Source organism: Muntiacus reevesi, chromosome 17 (genome assembly GCF_963930625.1).
Source record: "Muntiacus reevesi chromosome 17, mMunRee1.1, whole genome shotgun sequence".
In the NCBI taxonomy this organism is placed as follows: Eukaryota; Metazoa; Chordata; class Mammalia; order Artiodactyla; family Cervidae; genus Muntiacus; species Muntiacus reevesi.
In genome coordinates, this window is record NC_089265.1 from 42,934,084 (window position 1) to 42,956,553 (window position 22,470).

General features: G+C 35.1%; 1 protein-coding gene across 7 annotated transcripts in view; it reads right to left on the reverse strand.

Annotated features, from left to right (window-relative positions):
* Nucleotides 1–2,490: 2,490 nt before the first annotated feature.
* PTAR1 (protein prenyltransferase alpha subunit repeat containing 1) overlaps nt 2,491–22,470 on the reverse strand; it is a 48,314-nt gene continuing 28,334 nt past the window's right edge. For 4 of the 7 annotated variants that reach the window (XM_065908268.1, XM_065908266.1, XM_065908267.1 and 1 more), the window contains 2 exons: nt 14,126–14,430; nt 2,491–11,825 (listed from right to left, as the gene is read on the reverse strand). In XM_065908268.1, the coding sequence (XP_065764340.1) occupies nt 11,483–11,825; nt 14,126–14,430 (648 nt within the window). In that variant the 3' untranslated portion in view covers nt 2,491–11,482. Of the gene's footprint in view, nt 11,826–12,299; nt 12,462–12,982; nt 13,045–14,125; nt 14,431–21,561; nt 21,632–22,470 lie in introns of those variants that run through there. The other 3 variants (XM_065908270.1, XM_065908272.1, XM_065908273.1) reach the window with 3 other exon arrangements.

A 22,470-nucleotide genomic window follows, 5' to 3' on the forward strand; every position in this document is an offset into this window, starting at 1 on the left:
ATGGAAATTAATCTTAATTTTTAAATAAAATTACAATCTTATATACTTCTTTATAACTTATTTTTTAGATATGAGTTTTTTTTTCCCACATAATTACATACTGGGGTTTTTTGTTAAGGTATGTATTATACCACTGTAGGAAAATGCCAATTTACTGAATCTCTTACTGTTGTGTATTCAAGTTGTTTCTCATTTTACTATAGTAAATACTACATAAAATGCTTTAAAAATTCCTTCACATGGAATAACTAACATTAAGACTTATATGAGATCAATGTCACAAATTAGATGTGTCACCCCTTAATGACAGACAAGAGAGAACTAGTGATTATTTTTGCTCCAGGGGCCCTTAGTAGGTGAGTGAGTGTGTGAGTGAAAGTTGCTCAGTTGTGTCCAAGTCTTTGCGGCCCCACGGACTATAAAGTCCATGGAATTCTTGAGGCCAGAATATTGGAGTGAGTAGCCTTTCTCTTCTCCAGGGGATCTTCCCAACTCAGGGATCGAAATGATGTCTCCAGCCTTGCAGGCAGATTCTTTACCAACTGAGCTATGGTGGTGAGACTATAAAACTTCCTTGGAAATAAAATAAACGGGGTGTCTCATGTGGCAACAATCCCACTTACTCACTCACTTTCCAGTATTCTCTCAACAGTGTGTCTAGGGAGATCACTAGCAATTTAAGAAATATTAGAATACAGAAATATGATGGAGGGCCACTTCAGCCCATTTCTCCCCTACACAGAAAGTTGACCTTGCATCAGTCACTTGTAATTACTGTGAGAGGTACATGAGGAATCTAATATAAGAGATTTATATATCTTCAGAGGATTTATACATATTCAGAGGACTCCAATAATGAAAGTGTAAATTCAAAAGTATTATCTGTCTGTTCATATAATTAAGGAGTGGTAAGGGAATTCCTCCTAGCAACCAGGATTATTCTAAAAATCTTTCTTTGAAAGAGAAGACAATATAAAAATTATTGCATCTATTTTCAACTTCTGCTGTAACATGGGACACATATAATAATATTGTACTTCTTATAAGAAAAAGGCTTACTATAACTTGTTAAATACAGCTGATGCCAGTCTAGCCATTCTGGAGTTGAGTTAAAAGATAGAAGCCATGCCATTTAATTTAAAAAGAAAAAAAAAAACACCAAAAGCAAAAAATTGAGCTTCCAGCATGAGGAAAGTGATACTGCCAAATACAGACAAATGATGAAAGGTATTTAAAAGTTGTAACTGGCTAGTGTATTATCTTGCCTCTGTTATTGTTCAAGGAGCACCCTATTAAGTAAAGCGCTTTGGTAATACTAACTGTTGTTAGATTTCTTATGTAATCTGATTACTCATTGAAATCAAGACTGTCTTTAGTAAACTGCTTCCCTTCCCTAGGATATCAGATCAAAAACAATACTGTGGACTAAACATTGTTCATGATACTTGACCCAATGCAAAGTAAATTCTGTATCTTGCTGTGTGCGCTTAGTTGCTAGGTCATGTCTGACTCTTTGCGACCCGGTGGACTGTAGCCCACCAGGCTCCTCTGTCTATGGGATTCTCTAGGCAAGAATGCTGCAGTGGGTTGCCACCCCCTTCTCTAGGAGCTCTTACCAACGAGGGATGGAACCCGCGTCTCCTGCACTGCAGGCAGATATGAGCCTGTATCTGTATCTATGGATCTATCTCCTATTTCCAACCAAAAACAGACGTAGATAATAGGAGTGCATTATTTAAAGTATAATCCTTAGTAGTCATGGGACAAAGTAACAAAGGCCTTTTCCCACAAAACATCTTTTTGAAACATATATATATATATATATATATATATATATATATATATATATATATAGTCACACACATGTGGCATGTGGGATCTTAGTTTCTTAATCAGGGATTGAACCTGTGCCTCATGCAGTGGGAGTACAGAGCCTTAACCATTGAACCATGGAGGAAGTCCCTGAAATATTTAAAATCTGAGTAAAAAAAAGTGTCCATTTCATCAAATACTTTTTGGAGCTTATGTATGTTTTATCTTTTAAGTAGCTCTAACTCCAAATGCTCTGTCTTATATAGAAGTGAGACTCAAGATTAAGAAAACATGGGATGCAACACAAGATTAAGAAAACATGGGATTATTTCAAATCAAGTAATTCCCTGTTCTATACCTTTATTTGAAATATATAGGAAGTAGTATATCTAGTCATATTGATGATTTCGTTAAGTCAACTACTCATTATTAATGCAGTCTAGAGACAACTATGACAATTTCTCTCATTTGTTTCTGGCTTTTTGTTTTAATATCCTAGACAAAATGATATTTTAAAACTCTGTTTACAAATGTAATCAGATCATTGGTTTCACACAGACAACAGCTCACACCTCCACCCAACTACCACCATCACAGCAATTAAATAAGACAGGCTGGGTGACTGAAGTTGAATTTTAAAAACACCACAAGTAAAAATAAAGTCATAATTAACACTCATTTTAGGAGATGAAAAATTTACTTTAAAATTGCAAACATTTAGCAAAGATAAGACATAAATGCTATTTTCCATATTCTACAGAAATATAGTAATTTATAGCTGGCTTGGTACATGGTCACATGATAAAAACAAATCTAATGGAAAAAAAAAGAATAGTTTCATTCTACTTTTTTGCAACTTATTACAATTTAATAAGTGTACCAATAAGTACTGGAGGACAGCTGCATGGGAAGATTAGAATCCTAGGGCTATTTGCTAAATACACATTATTGTATTATAATGATAAGAACAAAATAGGTACAGATATACAATTAACATGCAATTTAAGCTATTATTTTGAAGAAACAGGATAGAATTAGTGAACACATTGAAAAATGTATTTTTAATAATGTGTGGTTATAATCAGTATATTATGGTATTTTACAAGGCATGGAATAACTTCCTCAAATAAAGCTTGGCAAAATGAAACAGGTTGAGCCAACTTCTAAAGAAAATTTAAAACGAAGGAAAAGAAAAACAAGTGGATAATTCTGTTCGATTCTCTTCTAAGTATAATAAATAATTTTTAAAGTACCATAATTTCATGCCTACCTCAGCATCTCTAAATTAAAACAAAGCCATACTTTGTACTCTATGAATCTGCTTTGTCCAATAGAGCAGCCCCCAGCCATAAGTGGCTTTTTGAGCATTTGAAATGTAGCTAGTCAGAATTGAGATGCTCATGAGTGCAAAATACAAGCTGAATGTTGAGGACTTTCTATGGGAAGAAAAGGTAAAACACCTCAATTCTGTATATAGGTTACACATGTAAAAGATAATATTTTTAATATATTGGGTTAATTAAAATATATTATTAAAGCTAATTTTATGTATTTCTTTTTTTAACGTGGCTACTAGTTTTAAAGATTTAAATTACGTTATGTGGCTTGCATTTGTTTTTACTGGACAGTGCTGATACAGAAAATCTATAGTCATTATATAAGCCTTAGAATTTAGTTATCAGTCTTAAAGCACTGTGGAGTATTAGCTCCCAGAACACCATAAGCACATACTGTAAATACATTATTATAAAATTTATTTTTATCCCTCTGCAAGGTACACGTTTTAAGTGTAAAAAGAATTCACAAAATATTTAATCCTTAAAAAACATCAACTAGAATATGGTAAATGCTAAATGAAATTCAATGCCGACTATAATACCGGGGGAAAATAGTTAAAGAAAAACAGCCGCGCAATCAGAGTGAAGGCAATTAGCATCTTCAGTAAAATAAGTTAGCCAAATTTATCTTTAATACCCAGGATCTGACCTTGTACCACAGATCATACATGTAACTTGTCCCATTTAATCATAATCTACATTGTTCATTTAATCTTAGCACTGACTGCAACTTAACTACTCCATTTTCTGGAAAATCTTTAAGCATGTAAAATTAACAGACCTGGTGAAATCCAATAGCAGAATATAGTGTCTGAGAACTATACTTTAAAGTCCCTCAATGTTAAAGTAAGCAATTGCCTAGTGTCCAAGAGATCTGAGGTGAAAAAAAATTTTTTTAGAAGCTATAAAGAAAAAATAAGATCACTGCTCTTTTAGCATTTTCTTCTTTTTAGTTTCTTTGTAGCAGGGTGTATAAATATTTGGCGTATTTATAAATACATCTTCTATTTTGTCCAATTCAAAAACAAGTTAACCTACTACATACTCCATATATACACCATTATTCTCCTAGGAACAACAAATACCAATATACAATACCGACAGTGGTCACCTCAGTCAGAAGCCAGTGTTAGTCATGCATCAACAATCTCATCAGGAGGCACTGCCTAACGCTGCCTGTGCTGCATATTCCGCTTGTCACATCGCAGGTTGGAATGCTTGTTTTTAAACTGTTTAAATCTGTTTGTATTAGGTAAACTCTGTCAAAAATGCTCTGAAAGTCACTAACAGACTCAAACTACTAGGTTATTCATACAAATTTCTCCCTCATTTTGCTATGACTACTTTTAAGACACTGGAAAGTAACCAAGACTTAGGGAGAAATAAACAGAACTTATACCAGAAAAGAGATTCCCAGGTGGTGCGTGCCAATATAGGAGACAAAGAAACGTGGGTTTGATCCCTGGGTCAGGAAGATCCCCTGGAGTAGGAAATGGCAACCCACTCCAGTATTCTTGCCTGGGAAATCCCATGAACAGAGAAGCCTGGTGGACTACAGCCCCATGGGGTTGCAAAGAGTCAGACACAACTGAGCACGCATGCAGAGAGAGAGAGATACTAGAAAATACTAGACAGACCAACAGAGAATCTGATTGCAGAAGACTATAGCAATTCTCTCTAGAGTTCAGCAGCCTATTAAGACATTTAATCACATTCATCATTGTGCCTTGCACAGAGATAGTACTTAAACTTTTCATATCTATCTTCAGACCATTTCTACATAAACAATTTAAAAATTTTTATTACATGTTACTAACTCCAACCTAAATAAGCCTAATTCATGTCAAATGAGAAAAATTTCCAGTTTCAAACATGTATTACTATAAAAATAAACTCTTCAATGAAAAGATGACAACAGTCTCTTTTCTGAAAGCTGTTACGCTGATGTTAGATCAACAATCCACCACAATCCACCAAGTATTTACTGAGCACCTACTATGAGTGCATTCAGCCTATACTCGTTCTTTAACTAACAGGAAAAAAAAGTCTGCTCTAAATGCAAGATGACATTTGTGAGGGAGGATAAAGTATTAGCATTTCTAACAGACTGCTGTATGAATCAATATCTGAACGTGTGAAACTTCATCCCTATGACATTGAAAAATCTCAAATTTATTATTGATCACTTTATAAAGATAAACTATTTGAAGTATGCTGCATAGTACTTTGAGGAAAGTGACCGCCATACATAAAATTAAGGCTGATTCCCTATAGGTATGGAAGAAGAGTCAAAATGTCACGGTTCATAAGCAACCAAAGATTTACTATGAATAGTTTACACCAATATCTGGTTCATTCAAGCAAACGGGCACGTGTATTAGGTTTCCAATTTTGCTTGAGGGGGGCTGGTGTAACAAAGAAAACTGCTTTTAAACAGGAGCACTTCAAGCAAATACGAAAATAAAAGTCCTTTGGATAAAAATCTTTGTAAAACCACTATGTAAGTTGAAACTCCAAATCTCAATTAAATATATATACATATATATATGTGAACACACACACATATGTATGCCTTAAAAGTATCTAAATTTCACTTACAATGTCACACAGCTGTGTATCATTGCTTTGTATGTTTGAACCTGATTATGTATCTTAAACACAATACTGTATTTCTCCTGAAGCTAAGGATATGGACAGTGATAAGATAAACAAGCTAGTTTTAACTTTCTAGCCTTTAACAATTCTGACCCGCTGAGTTCCTACAAGATGCAAGGCATTATGCAATGTACTGAACATGTATACAAGGCCTCCACACAAAACACTCTCTCAGGGAAACTGAAGTTTTAAGAAGCAAAAGAGTTATCAGTTTGAAAACCAACAGTAACCATTTTTTCAACAGGATTTCCAAACACTGAGACTTAGTCAACTAAAACACCCCTACCTCTGCTAAACATGGAAAATAATACAATACAAAGTCACTTCTGTAGAAGACATGTGTAAGAGAACATTCATAATAGAGCCATAGGGACTAAAGCAGTGAGACGAACAAGGAGGCAGTCACTGAGCATCTATGAGCTACTGCAATGGTAGTAGTTTATAAAAAATACTAAAATTTTTAAGAGCTAGTAATATATTAGCATATTTTCACCTTTTTTTTTTGCCACTGAATATAAAGTTTTGTCCTAAATTTACTAAATTTTCTACACCCTGAGGAATAACAACAGAGTAATAAAAGAAGTGCCAGGGTTAAGCTTTGTCAGCCATATTATTGTGCAGAAAGCACAAACTATATATAGCTGATATGCTTAGAAGCACAAGATTTCATCAACAGAGTAAGCTACTGCTATTTTTTTCTTCTTTCTTTTTTTTAAGTAAACAGTTTGGTTTTATAGTGTTAACATGGCCTGGTTATAGTGTTAACATGGCCTGAGAATATAGAAGTCAAAGTTGGGAACCTGAGGTCCCTAACCCCGAGACCCACAACTGACACAATAGTTTTCTGTTTCTACCATAAACATGACCCATTGCTGTCCTTTAGGAATACATATTCAACAGTTCTCTGAAAAGCACTTTGGAATCTTCAGTTATATGTTTTAATGAAATTATAATTAACAGTTATTTGCTATCTGGAAATATGGAATTCTGATCCTTCCCCTCTTCACACCCAAATACATAAAAAGCCACATTTTAAATTTCATCTCATTATTTACTTCTGTTCCTCCAATATTTGAAAAGATTAAACTTCCTTTTTTTTTCCCCTCTCAACTATCATCCATATGCCTGAATTTCGGAAGGAGTTCTTAAAAGTCCTTAAAATGAGGCAAAGGATTCACTTAGGACAACCATATGGCATTTCTGTTAGGACAGAGAGCCACTGTTTCCCTTTAAATATGGGCTGCACAGGTTTCAGGCTGATCTTTAGTTATGAATATGCCATCCTCTTAAACGTGATGCCTCCAATCCCGAAAAAGTTAGCTGTTTCTGAGAAAGAACTAATTCTTCCTGGTAGGGTGCTTGAAAATGCTAAGTAGTGAAATGCAAACCAAGGCATCCTTCCTGCTCATATCAGTAACTCACTTAAGGATAAAATATTCCACTAGACCATGCCTAGCATTGGAATAAATAAAATAACTAATCAATCAACTGTTTAATAAAATTTTCACCCTTTGATTTTTACCTAAATGTTGATTACAACATAATCTTGCTTCAGCAAAAAGTAAAAAAGGCACTCAAATAAACACAGTATGCACAGTTATTTTTTAAAAGACACTATGTGATGGTAAGTGGAATTCTCAGGGTGGACTTTTCCTGCTCGCTGCCTTCATAACACTGAACTTGCCTAAGCCTTCCTCCACTTTAACGTACTTCTCTAGTGAACAGGAGCACATCACAGAGTATACCCAAGCACAGGAAGCTGGCAGCATGTAAAGTGCTAGGGTGTGTATAGCTCTATTTGAGAAATTTATTTAGAAGACAAAAAGTTCAGTTGTTACAATGCTGTTCAAATTTTCTAGCATACTTTAAATATTTAAAAGTTTTAAAATGTAATTTTCTAGTAAGAAAATAATTAAGCTTACAAAAGCTTTTTGCAAAAAAAAGTGTTTTCTAACTTCCTTGGATAAACTAAATCTTTAGCATCTTCTGTAATACAGGGGAACTAAGGTAGAAATTAGATTGTTGCATAGCAAGTGGTAGCATTCCTAATTTATATTTAGCCCTCATGTCAGATATCATCTTGTGCTATTAACAGAAAAATACTAGACTGACAATTTGTTCTCAAAAATATTAAGTTTTACACACACATACATGTATATACCTAGACAAGCATAAATTCACATGACCTGAATATATCTAAATGATAGTGTATCACCATATATATGTGTTCCTACAAAAAAGACACATAAAAATCCAAGAAGTTCTATTGGCATGTCTTGTGTTACTAAGTCCTTATCTGAAGACTTAAGTGGCTTTGTGTGACATCTTGTATATTTAATCTGATAAATAATGAAGCCTTGAATTTAAATTAGAATTATACCACTGGAATAAGAAATATGACTCAAAGTCTGGGTCCAGAGGTAATAAAATGCTAAAACATAGAAAAGAAAAAGGGGACACTAAAAGGTATCAAATCCTGATGTTTAAAAAAATGACTCACAGGTTTAAGAAATATCAAAAAAGTTCAAGTTGTGGAGGGGAAAAGGAGAAGCATAAAATGACTACTTATGCATAGATACAGATCAACAAATCTTTGAAATCAGTTTCCTCAGATACCCCAAAGTGGCTCTGGCTCTATGGGCAAGATCTGTCCTCCAAAATCATAAATGAATAGGAAGTAGTGTTCTTAGTGAAAATGGTCTTCATTCTTCTATGAATTTTTAAAATATATTAGAGTACAGTTAATTGATATCATACAGCTGCATTTCTTGGCTGGGATTTAACAAGCATAAACAAAGTAGTTTAATGAAGGAAAAAATCTAAATTAACTTATTCTATATGCAATAGCTGCTCCTAAGTATCATGAAGGCAGAATACATCATTCATTGACAATTCAGTGCTCTATTCCATCAATTTCTCAATCATAACTCACTCTATGCATCCTTCATGATTAATTTTCCCATCTTCAGTTAATCAATCATAAATTTAATAAATATTTAATAAGTCCTTACAATATGCAAGGCAGACAGAATCTGGGAACAATTACCAAAATAGGTACACTTAAAAAAGAAAAAGATTGGGGAGGAGTGAGTGTAGAGATATTGTATCTGTAAGATATTTACAGATCTTATTGCCTTTTTTTTTTTTTTTACTTGTCAGTAGTATTCTTGACCCAGGATGGTCTACAATTCTTCCAGTGAAAGTTGGATGAAATGTGTGTTAATCTAAATCATCTTTTCCTTTAACAGTGACATATTTATCGAAAAGTAAGTGAAGACTAACAAATCTCTAAAAATAGATACATCCTTTCCACTGCATGAGCTCATTCAGTCCAAGAGATATTATCACACTATAGCTAGTGAGTTGGATATCAACCACTCAGAGTAAAGCACACAACTATACAGGGCAATATTATGTTTTTCTGTGAATGAACACTTGAAAACTACAAATTTTAGAAATAAAGTAGCACACAAGAGTCAGATACAAACTGTATCCTTTGGATATTTGCATTTTTACTTGGTATTTAAAACTATTAGGAAGACAGGAGACCAAGATATATTAAAGGACTGCATGGCTCTGTGCAGGGGTGAGCTAAGAGACTTACAACACAAGAAGACAGTTAACATCAAAGAAGGGCAAGAAACTTTATGGAAGATATAAAAAAGTGGGGAACATTATAAAATTTAGCTGATGTTTCACAGGAGATTGTCTATGTCTATTGTTATGTCTTGACACTCTCACACTCGCACATCAAAGCATAAGAAGCCCTATTAGTCGGGATACCTTTTTTTTTTTTTTTAGTCGAGATACTTAAAACGATCCTTGGAAGAAAAGTAACAGTGAGGCCAAAATCTAGCAACATACATTAGTGGAACTGACTGAATCTCCATGGCATCTGTGTGTAGTTTGCCCCTCAAGCCCTGCAGCTGCTAAAAATCATAAAGTAATAGCTTTATCCAGAGGTCTAGGAAGACCTTGAGGTATTTGATTCAAAATATGCTTTGTAAATAAAAGGTTATAAAATTATGCTCATAAGGCCAATCATTTTCTCACCTAAATACTACAAAAAGTTATAAAAGGGTAATTTTTGCCCTAGGAGAGAAGAGCAGCTTCTGTCTACAAGTACCAGCCTAGACAAGCTTTTTGGTATTCTTAAGTCTCACTTGATAGTTTGCCACTCAACAAAGTCATGACACACAAGTAAAGGACCTATTCTTTTCCCTTAAGGCAATGTTCCTCACTCAAGTCTAGAGTCTCCATAACAGTGAGATAGGAGAGGTCTGCTTTTTCCTACATGTCTTTCTTACCCTACAGGTAGCCTAGGATAAAAAGAGGAAAACAGGCAAGGCATAGTGGTCACACTGTTTCAGCCACTACTACATTTTATACACATAGGATAATAGACAGCATCATTAGGGTAACTTTTAAGGGGGCAATTTATATTCATATTTTGTGTGTTTAATGGGGTATGGATTAACTGGAAACAGGAGAATATCTTTAGTTTACATCCATGAAATATAACAGACAAGGAAAAAACCATGGATGGGGAAAATAAAGAGAAAGGTGTGTGGAAAGAAGAAATGCAAAGCATTGCTTCATATCAATAAATCAGATATTACCTGGTACTTTCACCACATCTGTCTCACCTACCTGAAAAATGCAGCCCTTATTATTGAAAAGATAAGATGGATACTTTGGTACCTCATCCCTGATAAATTCAGTATCAAAGTTTCTAAATTGTTTTATTTTTTAAAATACACTGAAGAACTAACCTTCAAAACTATTCTTTCCCCCTGGTTTTTGCCAGTAAACTTAATAATCCCTTCATAAAAATTCTGTACTTTATCTAGTGTATCCTCAGTAACTTAAAAACTTTACAAAGGAAGGTTTTTAATGGATACATTTCTATGCATAAGCCTGCCATATTGCATGGTGAATTTGGAGGAAAATAAGTAGTAATAACTAAAAATGGCATTCTAGGTTTTTTTAAAATTGATTTTAATTGAGGTAAAAAAACTGATCAAAGCTAGTAGTAAAAATAAGTTTCCACTACAATTGCATAAACTCATAAAATTAGTTTTTTAAAATAATTAGTTTAAAAATGGATTATATTAGAACTATGTTGTTCATATAAATTCCAATATTTCTGACTTCGGTTATGTTGGCCTATGACTTGACTATAACATGCTAGTGAAAGAGAAATGGTGTGTATTTTCACAAATTCATCCACCTGGCCATCTGATTCTCAAAACAGCAATTAGATAAGTAATTCTGAAATTGTATTTCTTAAGCTAAATTACAGCATAACTTTTTGATTACAAAAAAAAAAAATGCCTATACAGCAACTGCACTGAGGTGGGCTGAGGTGTGTGTGAACCAATCTGGAGAATCAAATGAGAAAAGTCTCAAAGATAGGAATATACAGGATGAGAAGTTAAAAAGAAAAAAGTTAAGACTCACTGTTCAGCAAGAAGGAACTACACAATTATTTTATCGCCAAAGGAATGCCAGTTCTTAACAAAATAAATAAAATGAAAGATTTACTAGGGACTTTTAGCCTAAAGATGAAGAACATATAGTTAGCCAATAGTAGCAAACAGTTCATGCAATTATGTAAATAAGAAAGAAAAGCGATATTGCACTAAAAAGGGGAACTTTGCAGGACTAATTCACCTCTTTCATTGACTCAATGTAACCAGCCATTTTCTGTATGCATTGGCAAACCTGGCTTGTTCCACGTTCCGACAGGTGGACAGTACTTGATCGATGAACCTGTGCTCCATTTCCAGGCCCAGAGAGTCTGGAGCTGGAGTCCGCTTCAGGCGTTTGATTTCCTGGGAATAGCCTTGCTTGCTAAAGTCACTAAGTCCATCCACCTCCATTGCCTGAGATGTGTGGGGGCCTGCTGGGATACTGTGCAAGTCACTCAAAGTTCCCCCAGGACTGTCGGCAGGTGGCAACTGGATCATGCTGTGAGGAAACCTACCGTTTAAGTGATGCTGAAGGTAGAAAATATGCCGCCTGTGAAAGAAGAGGAGGAGGAATAGAACAGAAAAAGAAAAATCACATCACAAAGTCAGGCTTTTCAGAAAAAAACAGAAAAGTAAGTTGACAATTTCAAAACACACAGTATTCAGTTTCACTGCCTTCGGTAACCCAGAGCTATCTAGGGGAAGGAGAACAGTTAAGATGTAGTCTCTGGTATTTGGACAGAGCTTCACAAGTCCAGATTACTGGTTTGTTGAAATACTACCCCAAAGGTTTTTTAAAAAACATTGACTGAGATGATGACAATCACTTGGTGCTGTTACTCTCTGTAACTATAAATTAAAATATAAAATAAAACCAAAAATTAACCTTATTGACAGCCTAAAAGACAAGTGATTTTCAGCAACAAGAGGATTAAATAGCTCCTCTAGAAGATTAGTCTACGGCCTCTATCCAATGCTTTCTTTAATAAGAACAGAACTGCTGCAATTGGACTTACCATCTTAGAAACCCTCTGAACTCCCCCTAATCCAGCACCACATGTGCTAGAATGTGCCGGGCTCTGAGGACAGTAGGTCAAAACACACAGTTCCTGTTCTTCCTCTAAGGAGAGTTTTCCTGCTCTTAGAATCATCTGTAGTTATTTGTTAAAAATGAAGATCCATATGCCTAATTTCCAAAAATTGTGAGAAAGTGAGGTTCACATCTTTGTACAAAATAAGGTAAACTACATAGATTTTAGGTTGTTACATCTCATCATTTATATTAACAATTCTAAGCCTTTAAAAGAGAATTCTATTCATTTTCCTAGCTTATTCTGGAACAGACAAAGGAGCATATAACAGACTCATTTTACAGATAAATCTTAAAGGACAGAGAAGCAGCTTAAGGGCACTGAATCAGTAGCAAACTGGTCTGTATGATATATACGTCTTCCCAACTGTCTCTTCTCCCCATTCCAAACTCCCATTAATCTTATGAAAAAGAAAGTTTCTGTTCTAACAATCTAGCTATCTTCCAAAAACAAATATAATTTTTAATATTCTCTGAGCCTGGCTATTATGTGTCTAAATATGAAACAGCAACAAAAATCTAACACCAAAACATGCAAGTCAAGATCTATCTCCTCTTCTAAAAATGTGGAATAAGACTGTCTTGTTTTTAAGAGAAAAAGACAATTTTGTATTTACAAAGGTGCCAAAGAGGGGAGATTGTCTTTCATCTTCTCATATATCTTCCAAATATATTTAGTCTGGAAAAAGGGAACAAATTTCAATTAACTTAAAAAAATACACAATTTAAATACGCAGTTTAAAATGCCTAACTCTTGCCTAACAGAGGCAAATCATTTGTCTATAAGCATAATCTTGTAACTTGAAGTAAAATCTGTATATTTAATGCCAGAGATGCCTCCAACTAAATGATAATCCAAAATAAACCAATCAGGGGATTTCCATACTTGGATTTCATTTCAACATGAGAAGTACTGTCAAAGGTACTTAAAACTCAAGTTATGAGGTTGCTAACCCTCTTTCACACCTTCATAATAATCCTGAATAGTAAAATTAAACAAATATTAATAAAATATATTTTATTTTACCTTAAAAAATAAAAAAATGTCAAGAGATTATACTCAAAGTAAATTAATCTGCAGGCCACCATGGTTGGGAAGAATAGTAAAGCTTAACCATCTGTGTGTGCTCAGACGTGTATGACTCTCTGCGACCCCATGGACTGTAGCCCGCCAGGCTCCTCTGTTATGTAATTCTCCATGAAAGAATACTAGAGTGGGTTTGCCATTTCCTTCTCTAGGGGGATCTTCCAGACCCAGGGATCAAACCCACGTCTCCTGCATTGGCAGGCAGATTCATTACCACTGAGACATTTGGGAAGCCAAAGCATAACTATTCACAGGGTCTAATCATTGGTCTTAACCCTGACTGTACATCAAATTTACCTGTTAGGGTTTTTTCTTTATTTCTTTAAAAGACAGATGGCAGCACTCTATCGCAGAAACGCTAAGTATCAGGATCTCCAAAGAGGGAGTCCAGAAACGTTTTTTAGTTTGGAAATAACATATGTTATTCTGTTTCACAGTCAAGGATGAACACCATCATCTTGAGCCATTGGCAAAGGTCTGTGTGAAGAACCTCATGTTGATGAAGACTGTGAAGAGGCTATGGTAATACAAACTCCTCTGAATCACTTAGGCAAAGTTCCACAGTCAGATTACCATATTTACCCAAGGAGGCTCGAGTCAGATGTAAGACCTTCTGTAACTCTCATAAAGACACACAGAATTTCATGCAGGAAATACATCTTCCTTCTCTTACCTATGACACCAAAGGGTTTCATGTCCTGGGTAGGCATCAATAAGATCAGTGCTGAATTCAACTTCTTCTTCTAGAAGATGGGGAAGATTTATCCTTGATTCCTCTGCTGAAGCCACTGCTTCTTCATCTTTTGGGAGAACTACAGTTGACTCACTTCTCAAAGGACTTTGCTCCAATACAGAACCATCAGTCACAGTTCGGCTAATCAAAGACTTTAATAAAAATTGGCGGTAGTGAAATCCACTGTGGTCTGAAACATGCATGGATGCCCAGTGTTTAGTAGAAGATAGTTCATCAAGAAGAATCTTGTAGGAAGGAAAAAGGGAAGTGAAATGAGGAATTGCTAAAGGTTTTCTTTTTTCCGTTAATGCTTTGAATTTCTTTCATTCATTCCTTGTTTTGATAATGCCATTCCTACCAATATTTTGTACGTAACATCCAACACAGTGTTGTTGCTTAATATATACTCATGTTCCATTTCTTTTAGAAAATAATAATTTTTTTAATACTACTGAATTTAAGGACCTTTCTAATTGGCATACACATAGAACAGCCAGATTCTAAAATAAGGAGAGACAATGGGTATTCATTTTTAATTTAATGCTTATACTGAAGGGAAAATATAAATTCAGAGGTCACTTTGATGGAAACTTTTTTTGCATTTAATGAATCTGTACTGTATCTAACTATGTGTTCAACAATAGACTTATTTCTTTGGCACTATTAAATGTCATCAGGGCAGAAACCATGTCTATTTCGTTCACTAATTCTAAAGGCTTAGTACAAAAACATGATGCATGACTAACAGGAATTTTCAAGTGCTCATGACTTTCACTACTTGTCTCAAACTTACCACCAATGATAAGAGACTTTTTTAAATAGGTAAGACAAAATTCAGCAGTGAACTGTTTAAATTTGCAAACTAAAGAATTTCAAATGGAGATAAAAAGTAGCATTTATGAAAAAATAAATTATTTGGCAGTGTTCTCAGTCAGGTTAGCAAACAAATAAATTTTGATCAGAAAAAGGTGTATTGAGGGCCTACCACACTTGTCAGAGGATTTTCAGACCAGTTAAGGAAAAATGACATGTACTTATCAGTACTGAACCATACACACCACACAAGGAGCTCAGGCAAATGCCTTCTTCTTAAGCAAGATCCCTCTCTACTTTTCAAAGAGAAAACTAGAAGTCTTTCCTCTTCTCAGCCTCCATAGTTCTTGTATGTTCCACCATATATATTATAGAAATTCCTGTATACCTTTTCATCCCCACTAAACAAGTTTTTTAAGATACTTATTCATTTCTAATTAATGTTCCCATCACCCTATACCCTATATATAAATGTTTAATGAATGAATGAACCAATGAACAATTTAATAAACAAAGTGACTGGTAAAGAGGGATATGATTACTCCCAGCTAGGATGGTCAAGTTTTATCAGTGAAATGTTTTAAACATCTCCTTTAAATTATAATGAGTTAATTCACAGCCACATAAATTTATTTCAGAGGCTATTGCCAGTGAGTCTCTGAGAAATGGAAAACAAATTGCTTATTTGATTTAAAAGGTGGGCAAAATAAATCTACCAGATAAACTTCTACCTGCAAGACAAAAACTAATCTTAAGGTTTTTTTTTTTAAGAATTATATTTTTGAAGAATTAACCTGCAGAAAATTCAGACTATAATACAGCAGCATTTTAATTATGGTACAGCTTCTTACTATGCATTGAAAAGAATATAAAACTCATTTAAAATGAATTTATATAATGTGAAAAACATTTAGATTACTTCTATATTTTCTACATGTAAAAATTAAAAATTTATTGTAATTTTGAGGCAAAAATAGCATATATTTAAACTAATTCAATTCCTAATAACTCTTTCCTGAAACTATTTAAGAGAAAATTCACTATATTCTTTTCCCTAAGATATAAAATGCCTACTAACTAAAGAAGAAATCTTTTAACAGGAATTTCAGGGTGTTTTCTTAGTAGAATAAAAGGCAGTGATTTCTTTCTTTTTTTAAAAAGACAGCAATTATTTTTAAGTGATCTTAAAGATACTGCACAAAGATACAGCTTAACTGGAAGGCACTGACAGAACAAAAGACCTTTGTATAATTATTCTTTTCCAACATTCCACATAAAAATGAGTAAGTGAATAAATAAATTATAAGGAAACTATGAAAGCAGGGCTATGAAACGGAAGATAAGAGGTTTAAAATGAAAGAATACTAGAAATGCTAGTTCTTACAAACACATACACCATGAGTTCCATGAATTTTTTAAAAAACATTTGGTTTTTCTTCTGATTATACAAGATGATTATTATAGAAAAATGTAAAAATACAGAATATAAAGAAGCAAAAAAATCTCCACTTCATTCATTATCCTACTGACCAACAATGACTACTTTTAATATTCTACCATACAACCAATCTCTCAGCTTTTTGCAATAATGCATGTGTTTAATTTACTTAACACACAAATTTCGGATAGCTTTTATATTGAAATTTTATTTCATTTAAAGTATAAATTCCAATTTCATTAAGTATTACTCTACAACATAATTTTAAGCTTTTGCATAATACTTCATCCTAAAGATTATCACAATTAAAACCATTCCATCATTTTGTTTCCACTTTGCGTTAAGTAACATGCCTATGTATACACACATATAAATCTATGTACATGTCTTATTTTTATTTAGAAGAAATTTCTAGAAGTATACTAATTGAAACAGTGAGAAAAATTCTGTAAAGTTCTTGATGTGTATTTCAAACTGCCCTCCCGGAAGGCTGTATAATTTATGCCCCTATTGGAAGAAGATCTTAATGTTTGTTTCCTAAATTCCTCATCAATACTTTAGTTTTAGCTAATTTAGTAAGTGGAAGTCAAAGTTAGAAGTCGCTCAGTCATGGCTGACTCTTTGCGACCCCATGGACTATACAGTCCATGGAATTCTCCAGGCCAGAATACTGGAGTGGGTACCATTCCCTTCTCCAGGGGGTCTTCTCAACCCAGGGACCAAACCCAGGTCTCCTGCACTGCAAGCGGATTCTTTACTGGCTGAGCCAACCAGGGAAGCCCAGTAAATGGAAAATCATGTTTAATTTACATTTCCTTAATTATGATTAAAGCTAAATATTTTTCCTATTCACTTATTCTTGTTTCTTTTACAAACTGCCTGTTTGTCTAATTCTCTTTTATAATTGCTCAACTTATTCTTTGTGAAAGTCATTACTGTTCTTCTGAGTTTGCAAGAGATCTTTATATATTAAAGGTATTAAGTCTCTGTGTTCTAAATATTTTTCTTATATATCACTGCAACTGATTTTTTAAATTCCTTTTTTCTTCACATGTTTTTATTTCACTTAAGAGTTCAGGTTGGTATGTGAGATTAAAATCTAACCATCATTTTCTAAAAACTCAATTTTATTAGCATCACAAATTGAGCAAAGAATCCCTTCTCCAATCATGTGAAATGCCATATTTATCATCAACGAAATTTGTACATACTGTGCACTGGAATTAGTTTCTAGGCTTTTATACTCTATTTCTATAAACATTTATAAATATATAAACATACAGCAATATACAGAGTTCCTTATTTTTCCTTTTTTTCCAACAATTTCTTAGCTATTCTTGAAGCTTTATTTATTAAGATTAATTTTTTGAAGTTGAAAAAAAATCCTGATTTTTAGTACAGTCACAGAGTTGTACACCCACTGCTGCCGCTGAGTCGCTTCAGTCGTGTCCGACTCTGTGCGACCCCACAGTCGGCAGCCCACCAGGCTCCCTCGTCCCGCTGCCGTCATCTAATTCTCATACACTTTCTTTTTTCTTGACATATAATTGATTTATGATATTATATTAGTTTCAGGGGTACAACATAGTGATTCAATATTTTTATAGACTATACTCCATTTAAAATTACTATAAAATGGCTGTATTTCCCTGTGCCACAGTCCATCCCTGCAGCTTATTCATTTCACACACAGTAACTTTTACTGCCTAAATCTCCTACTCTCATCTTCTCCTCATCCCTCCCCTGTCCCTAGGGTAACCACTAGTTTGTTCTCTGTATCTGAGAATGTTTCTGTTCAATTCATTTGTTTACTTCATAGAATCCACATATAAGTGATAACATACAGTATTTCTTTATCTCTGCCTGGGTTATTTCATTATGCGTAATACCCTCTAAGGCCGTCCATGTTGCTGCAAATGCCAGAATTTCATCCTTTTTTATCGCTGAGTAATATTTCATCATGTATATTAATATATACACACATATGTATCAATCACATTTTCTCTGTCCATTCACCTGTTGATGGACACTTAGGTAGGTTTTGTAGCTTGGCTTCTGTAAATAATGCTGCTATGAACACTGGGGTACATCTATCTTTTCAAATTAGTATTTTCTTCATATACGTACCCAAGGGTGGAACTGCTAGATCATATGGTAGTTCTATTTTTAATTTTGTGAGGAAACTTCATACTGTTTTCATTACTGTCTGTACCAATTTACATCCTTATCAACAGTGTACAAGGGTTTCCCTTTTCACTACATCTTTGCCAACATTTATTATTTTTGATGATAAATATTTTGATGACAGCCATTCTGAAAGGAGTGAGGTGATATCTCATTGTAGTTTTGATTTGCCTCTGTCATGATTATAATTTCAAAACACTTTCATCACCTCCAAAACAAAACCCTATTCCTATTAGGAGTCCTCTAATTCCCCATTCCCCCCAGTCTCTGGCACCTACTAATCCACTTTGCTTGTTCTGAATATGTCTCATAAATGGAATATTACTTCTAACAGTGTTTTCAACTGTGACTGTTTCCTTTCACCCCACCCTGAAAAAATAGATTATTCTAAAATTTACTTTAATATATGTCCACTGAAAAACACAAACATCATAGGGAACAAAAAATAGAAAATTAAAACCTCTCATAATTCTACCCCATAGCACTAGTAAGTATTCTTTATTCTGTAACCTATTTTTTTCCTGACTAGAAAACACATGCTTATAGAAAATATAACAAAATATATCCATAATGGCACTGTGTTGGTGTGTATAAATATCTGTTGCACACTTAAAATATGCCAGGTACTATTGAAAATACATTAAATATTATTCAATGCTAATAACATAAAAAATTATTAGGCTCATTTCATATTTAGTTTTATATCCTTAACTTATAATTAACATTTTTCTTTAAATAATCTTAAAAATATAATTTCTAGTAGCAACAAAATATTCTACTTTGTGATGAACTGCAGTGAAATGCATTCTTTCTTATGAGATTAGACTGTTTCCAGTTTTTCACTATTATATACAGTATTTTTATATATCAAACTTCCATATTTAATATAATATCCAGTGTTTACTGATCACTTAGTATGAGCACTAGGGACAGCCACTTTATATGGATTCTCCCACTTAATTTACATCACTCGAGGAGGTAGGAATTGTCATCTTCCCCAGTTTACGGATGAGGAAACTGAGGTTAGAGAGGCTAAGAACCCTATTTAAAGTCACATAGCATATTGCTGGTAGAGTCAGCATTCATATTGTGTTTGTATGATCACTGAGTGAAGCCTTTAATCACTATATCATACTGCATCTCCCATTTTTTCTTTAGGATGAATGCCTAGAAGCAGAATTGCTACATGAGAGATAACACACATTTTAAAGTCTGGTAAACGCTACCATGTTGCCCTTTGGTAAGATTTTTATCAATTTCTATAATGCTTGCCTTTATACCCTTCCTTTGTGGTTCAGCTGGTAAAGAATCTGCCTGCCATGTAGGAGACCTGGGTTCGATCCCTGGGTTGGGAAGATTCACTGGAGAAGGAAAAAGCTACCCATTCCAGTATTCTGGCCTAGAGAATTCCATGGACTGTAGAGTGCATGGAGTCGCAAAGAGACACAACGGAGTGACTTTCACTTTCACTTTACACCCTTACCAAACTAAATATGAGCACTTCAAAAAAATCATTTTCAATTTTCTAAGTAAAAAAATGCCACTCATTTTATATGTATTTTTAAGCTGCTCTAGACAACTAATACTTTTGCGATTACTTCCTCTAACAGACAAAGCACTGTAGGACATGATCTCCCTGTTGTTCAGTTGCTCAGTTGTGTCCGACTCTCTGTGACCCCATGGACTGCAGTACACCAGGCTTCCCTGTCCTTCACCATCTCCTGGAGCTTGCTCAAACTCATGTTCATTGAGACAGTGATGCCATCCAACCATCTCATCCTCTGTTGTCCCCTTCTCCTCCTGCCTTCAATCTTTCCCAGCATCAGGGTCTTTTCCCATCATCATGATCTCCTAGCTGGGCCCAATAGCTTATAAGAACAGAAAGCGGATTTTGTAAATTCAGCACCCTTCACTGAGAGTGAGAGACAGTGGCAGTGGTGACAGGAAAAGTGCCAAGACCCCCAAGGGCAGAGGAGGGCAGGCTGACAACATGTAAGCCCAGCAGTGGGCAAGGGCAGATGAGTTCATACATGACTTATGCACTGTCATCTTTAACAACAGATGGTCTCGAGGAACCAAGAATTTCACCTTGGCCCTGTGGTTCTGATTTATGGACTGCTACTTTAAAAGGTCCACATCAAGGCAAGAAAGTTTCCAAACAGCACTCAGCTCACCTGAACTCTGCCTTCCTTTATCCACAACCTTCCCCTTCCCTCTCCCTACCTCCCACAGGACATCAAGTTGTGTAGCTGAGATGACTGACTTTAAAGCACTCCATATCCCCTATACCCACCAGATAACTTTAATTCACTGCTCCAGGCCCCTGAGAATGTAGCATCGCTCCCTCTGGCAGCTCTTGTCTATGAGCCCAGTCAGGATGAGGACACATTTCTGTGCTCCCGCTGTGCCTGGAAATTCCCTCAGTTTCTGCAAGTGTCACCCTGCTTTGTAACTGTCAGTATCTGTTTCAACTAGATTTTTCAATTTGTTGATAGTAAGCTTTTTGTCTTTATGCCATATCCAATGTATAGGACAGTGTCTGGTAACAATAAAGTTTCACTACTTTTTTCATGAACGAATTGCACTCAGTTGACCTAGCAAGCTGGCAGTCAAGTTTCACCTAAGTTTTCTATCTATGGGGAGCAGAGAAAAGAACTAAAATTCTGTGAGCCTCTACTAGGTGCCCAGTACTTTATATACATTAACACAAGTAATTTTCACCATAATCCACTGAGGCAGGCAGCAGAGCCCCTATCTTATAGATGAAAACATTAAAGCCATACTTTACACAAAAAGCTAACAGGGCCAGAATCTGAACCCAGGTTAATGTGATTCTGTTGTTTCTCTTTCCATTCCATTAGGTGGCCACCCCTGCTGAAATGCAAAGCCATGTAAGCTGCAAAGAATGCCTTCTCTTTCAGAATTGTTGGCTTAAAATCCCTCAGAAGTGAAAGCTCTCCTATTTATTCTGGAGGAGTCTCTGGTTAGCACACAGAGAGAGGAGACGGGGCCTGAAAGGAGATACAGGAAGGGATGGTAAGCAAAAATGGAGAATGCGTCCTCATTAATCTGAAAGCACCATGTGAGACATTCTGACCCCTTTAAATGTCTTAAGCCTGGGAAGCTTTTGGAAGAGTACTCTAGACTCTAAAGCATTGATACCATAAGAAGTAAAGAAAAAATAGAGAAGCGGTAGTATGTAAGAAGGAGTACAAGGATACCTGGCTCTCATTCTGATGAATAATAAATGATACAACTGTGGCTGAGTCCAAGCCATTAAAATTCTCTGGAAACTTCCATTTCCTCATTTCTAAACTAAAAGGATTAAGCAGTGACAGTTCTCAACCTGGTTCTGCATCCAAATAACCCCCCTGAACCTGTGAAAAATACTGATCTTTAAATCCTACCTTCATTTTGATTCAGTAGACGTGGGGTAGGATGTAAGAATCTTCAGGTAATTTACAGACTCAGCCAAGTGTGGGAACACCTGTGTGAGATCTTCTGCTCCCTCCCCAGGAGAAGAGATTGTGAAAAGGCAGCCAGCTGATCTAGCACATTAACTCACATAACAAAAGGCTACCAAGAAAGAACAATTTCAATTGTATAAAGTTTAATAATCTCTTCCTGTTTCAGGGCAAAACAAGCTATACTCAGTCTTCCTCACTGCTTAAACTAAAAGAGTGCCAAAGCCGTGCAGGTGAGGGACGCAAACTTTTTTTAAATTGCCAGTTTCCCCAGAGGAATCAGTTGTTGCAATCCTCTCTGGGCTACTGGGCCATTAGTTCCTCTACTTCTCTCTTTAAAAGCTCCTCTGAGAAGGAACTACTACACACTACCAGATGATGTAAAT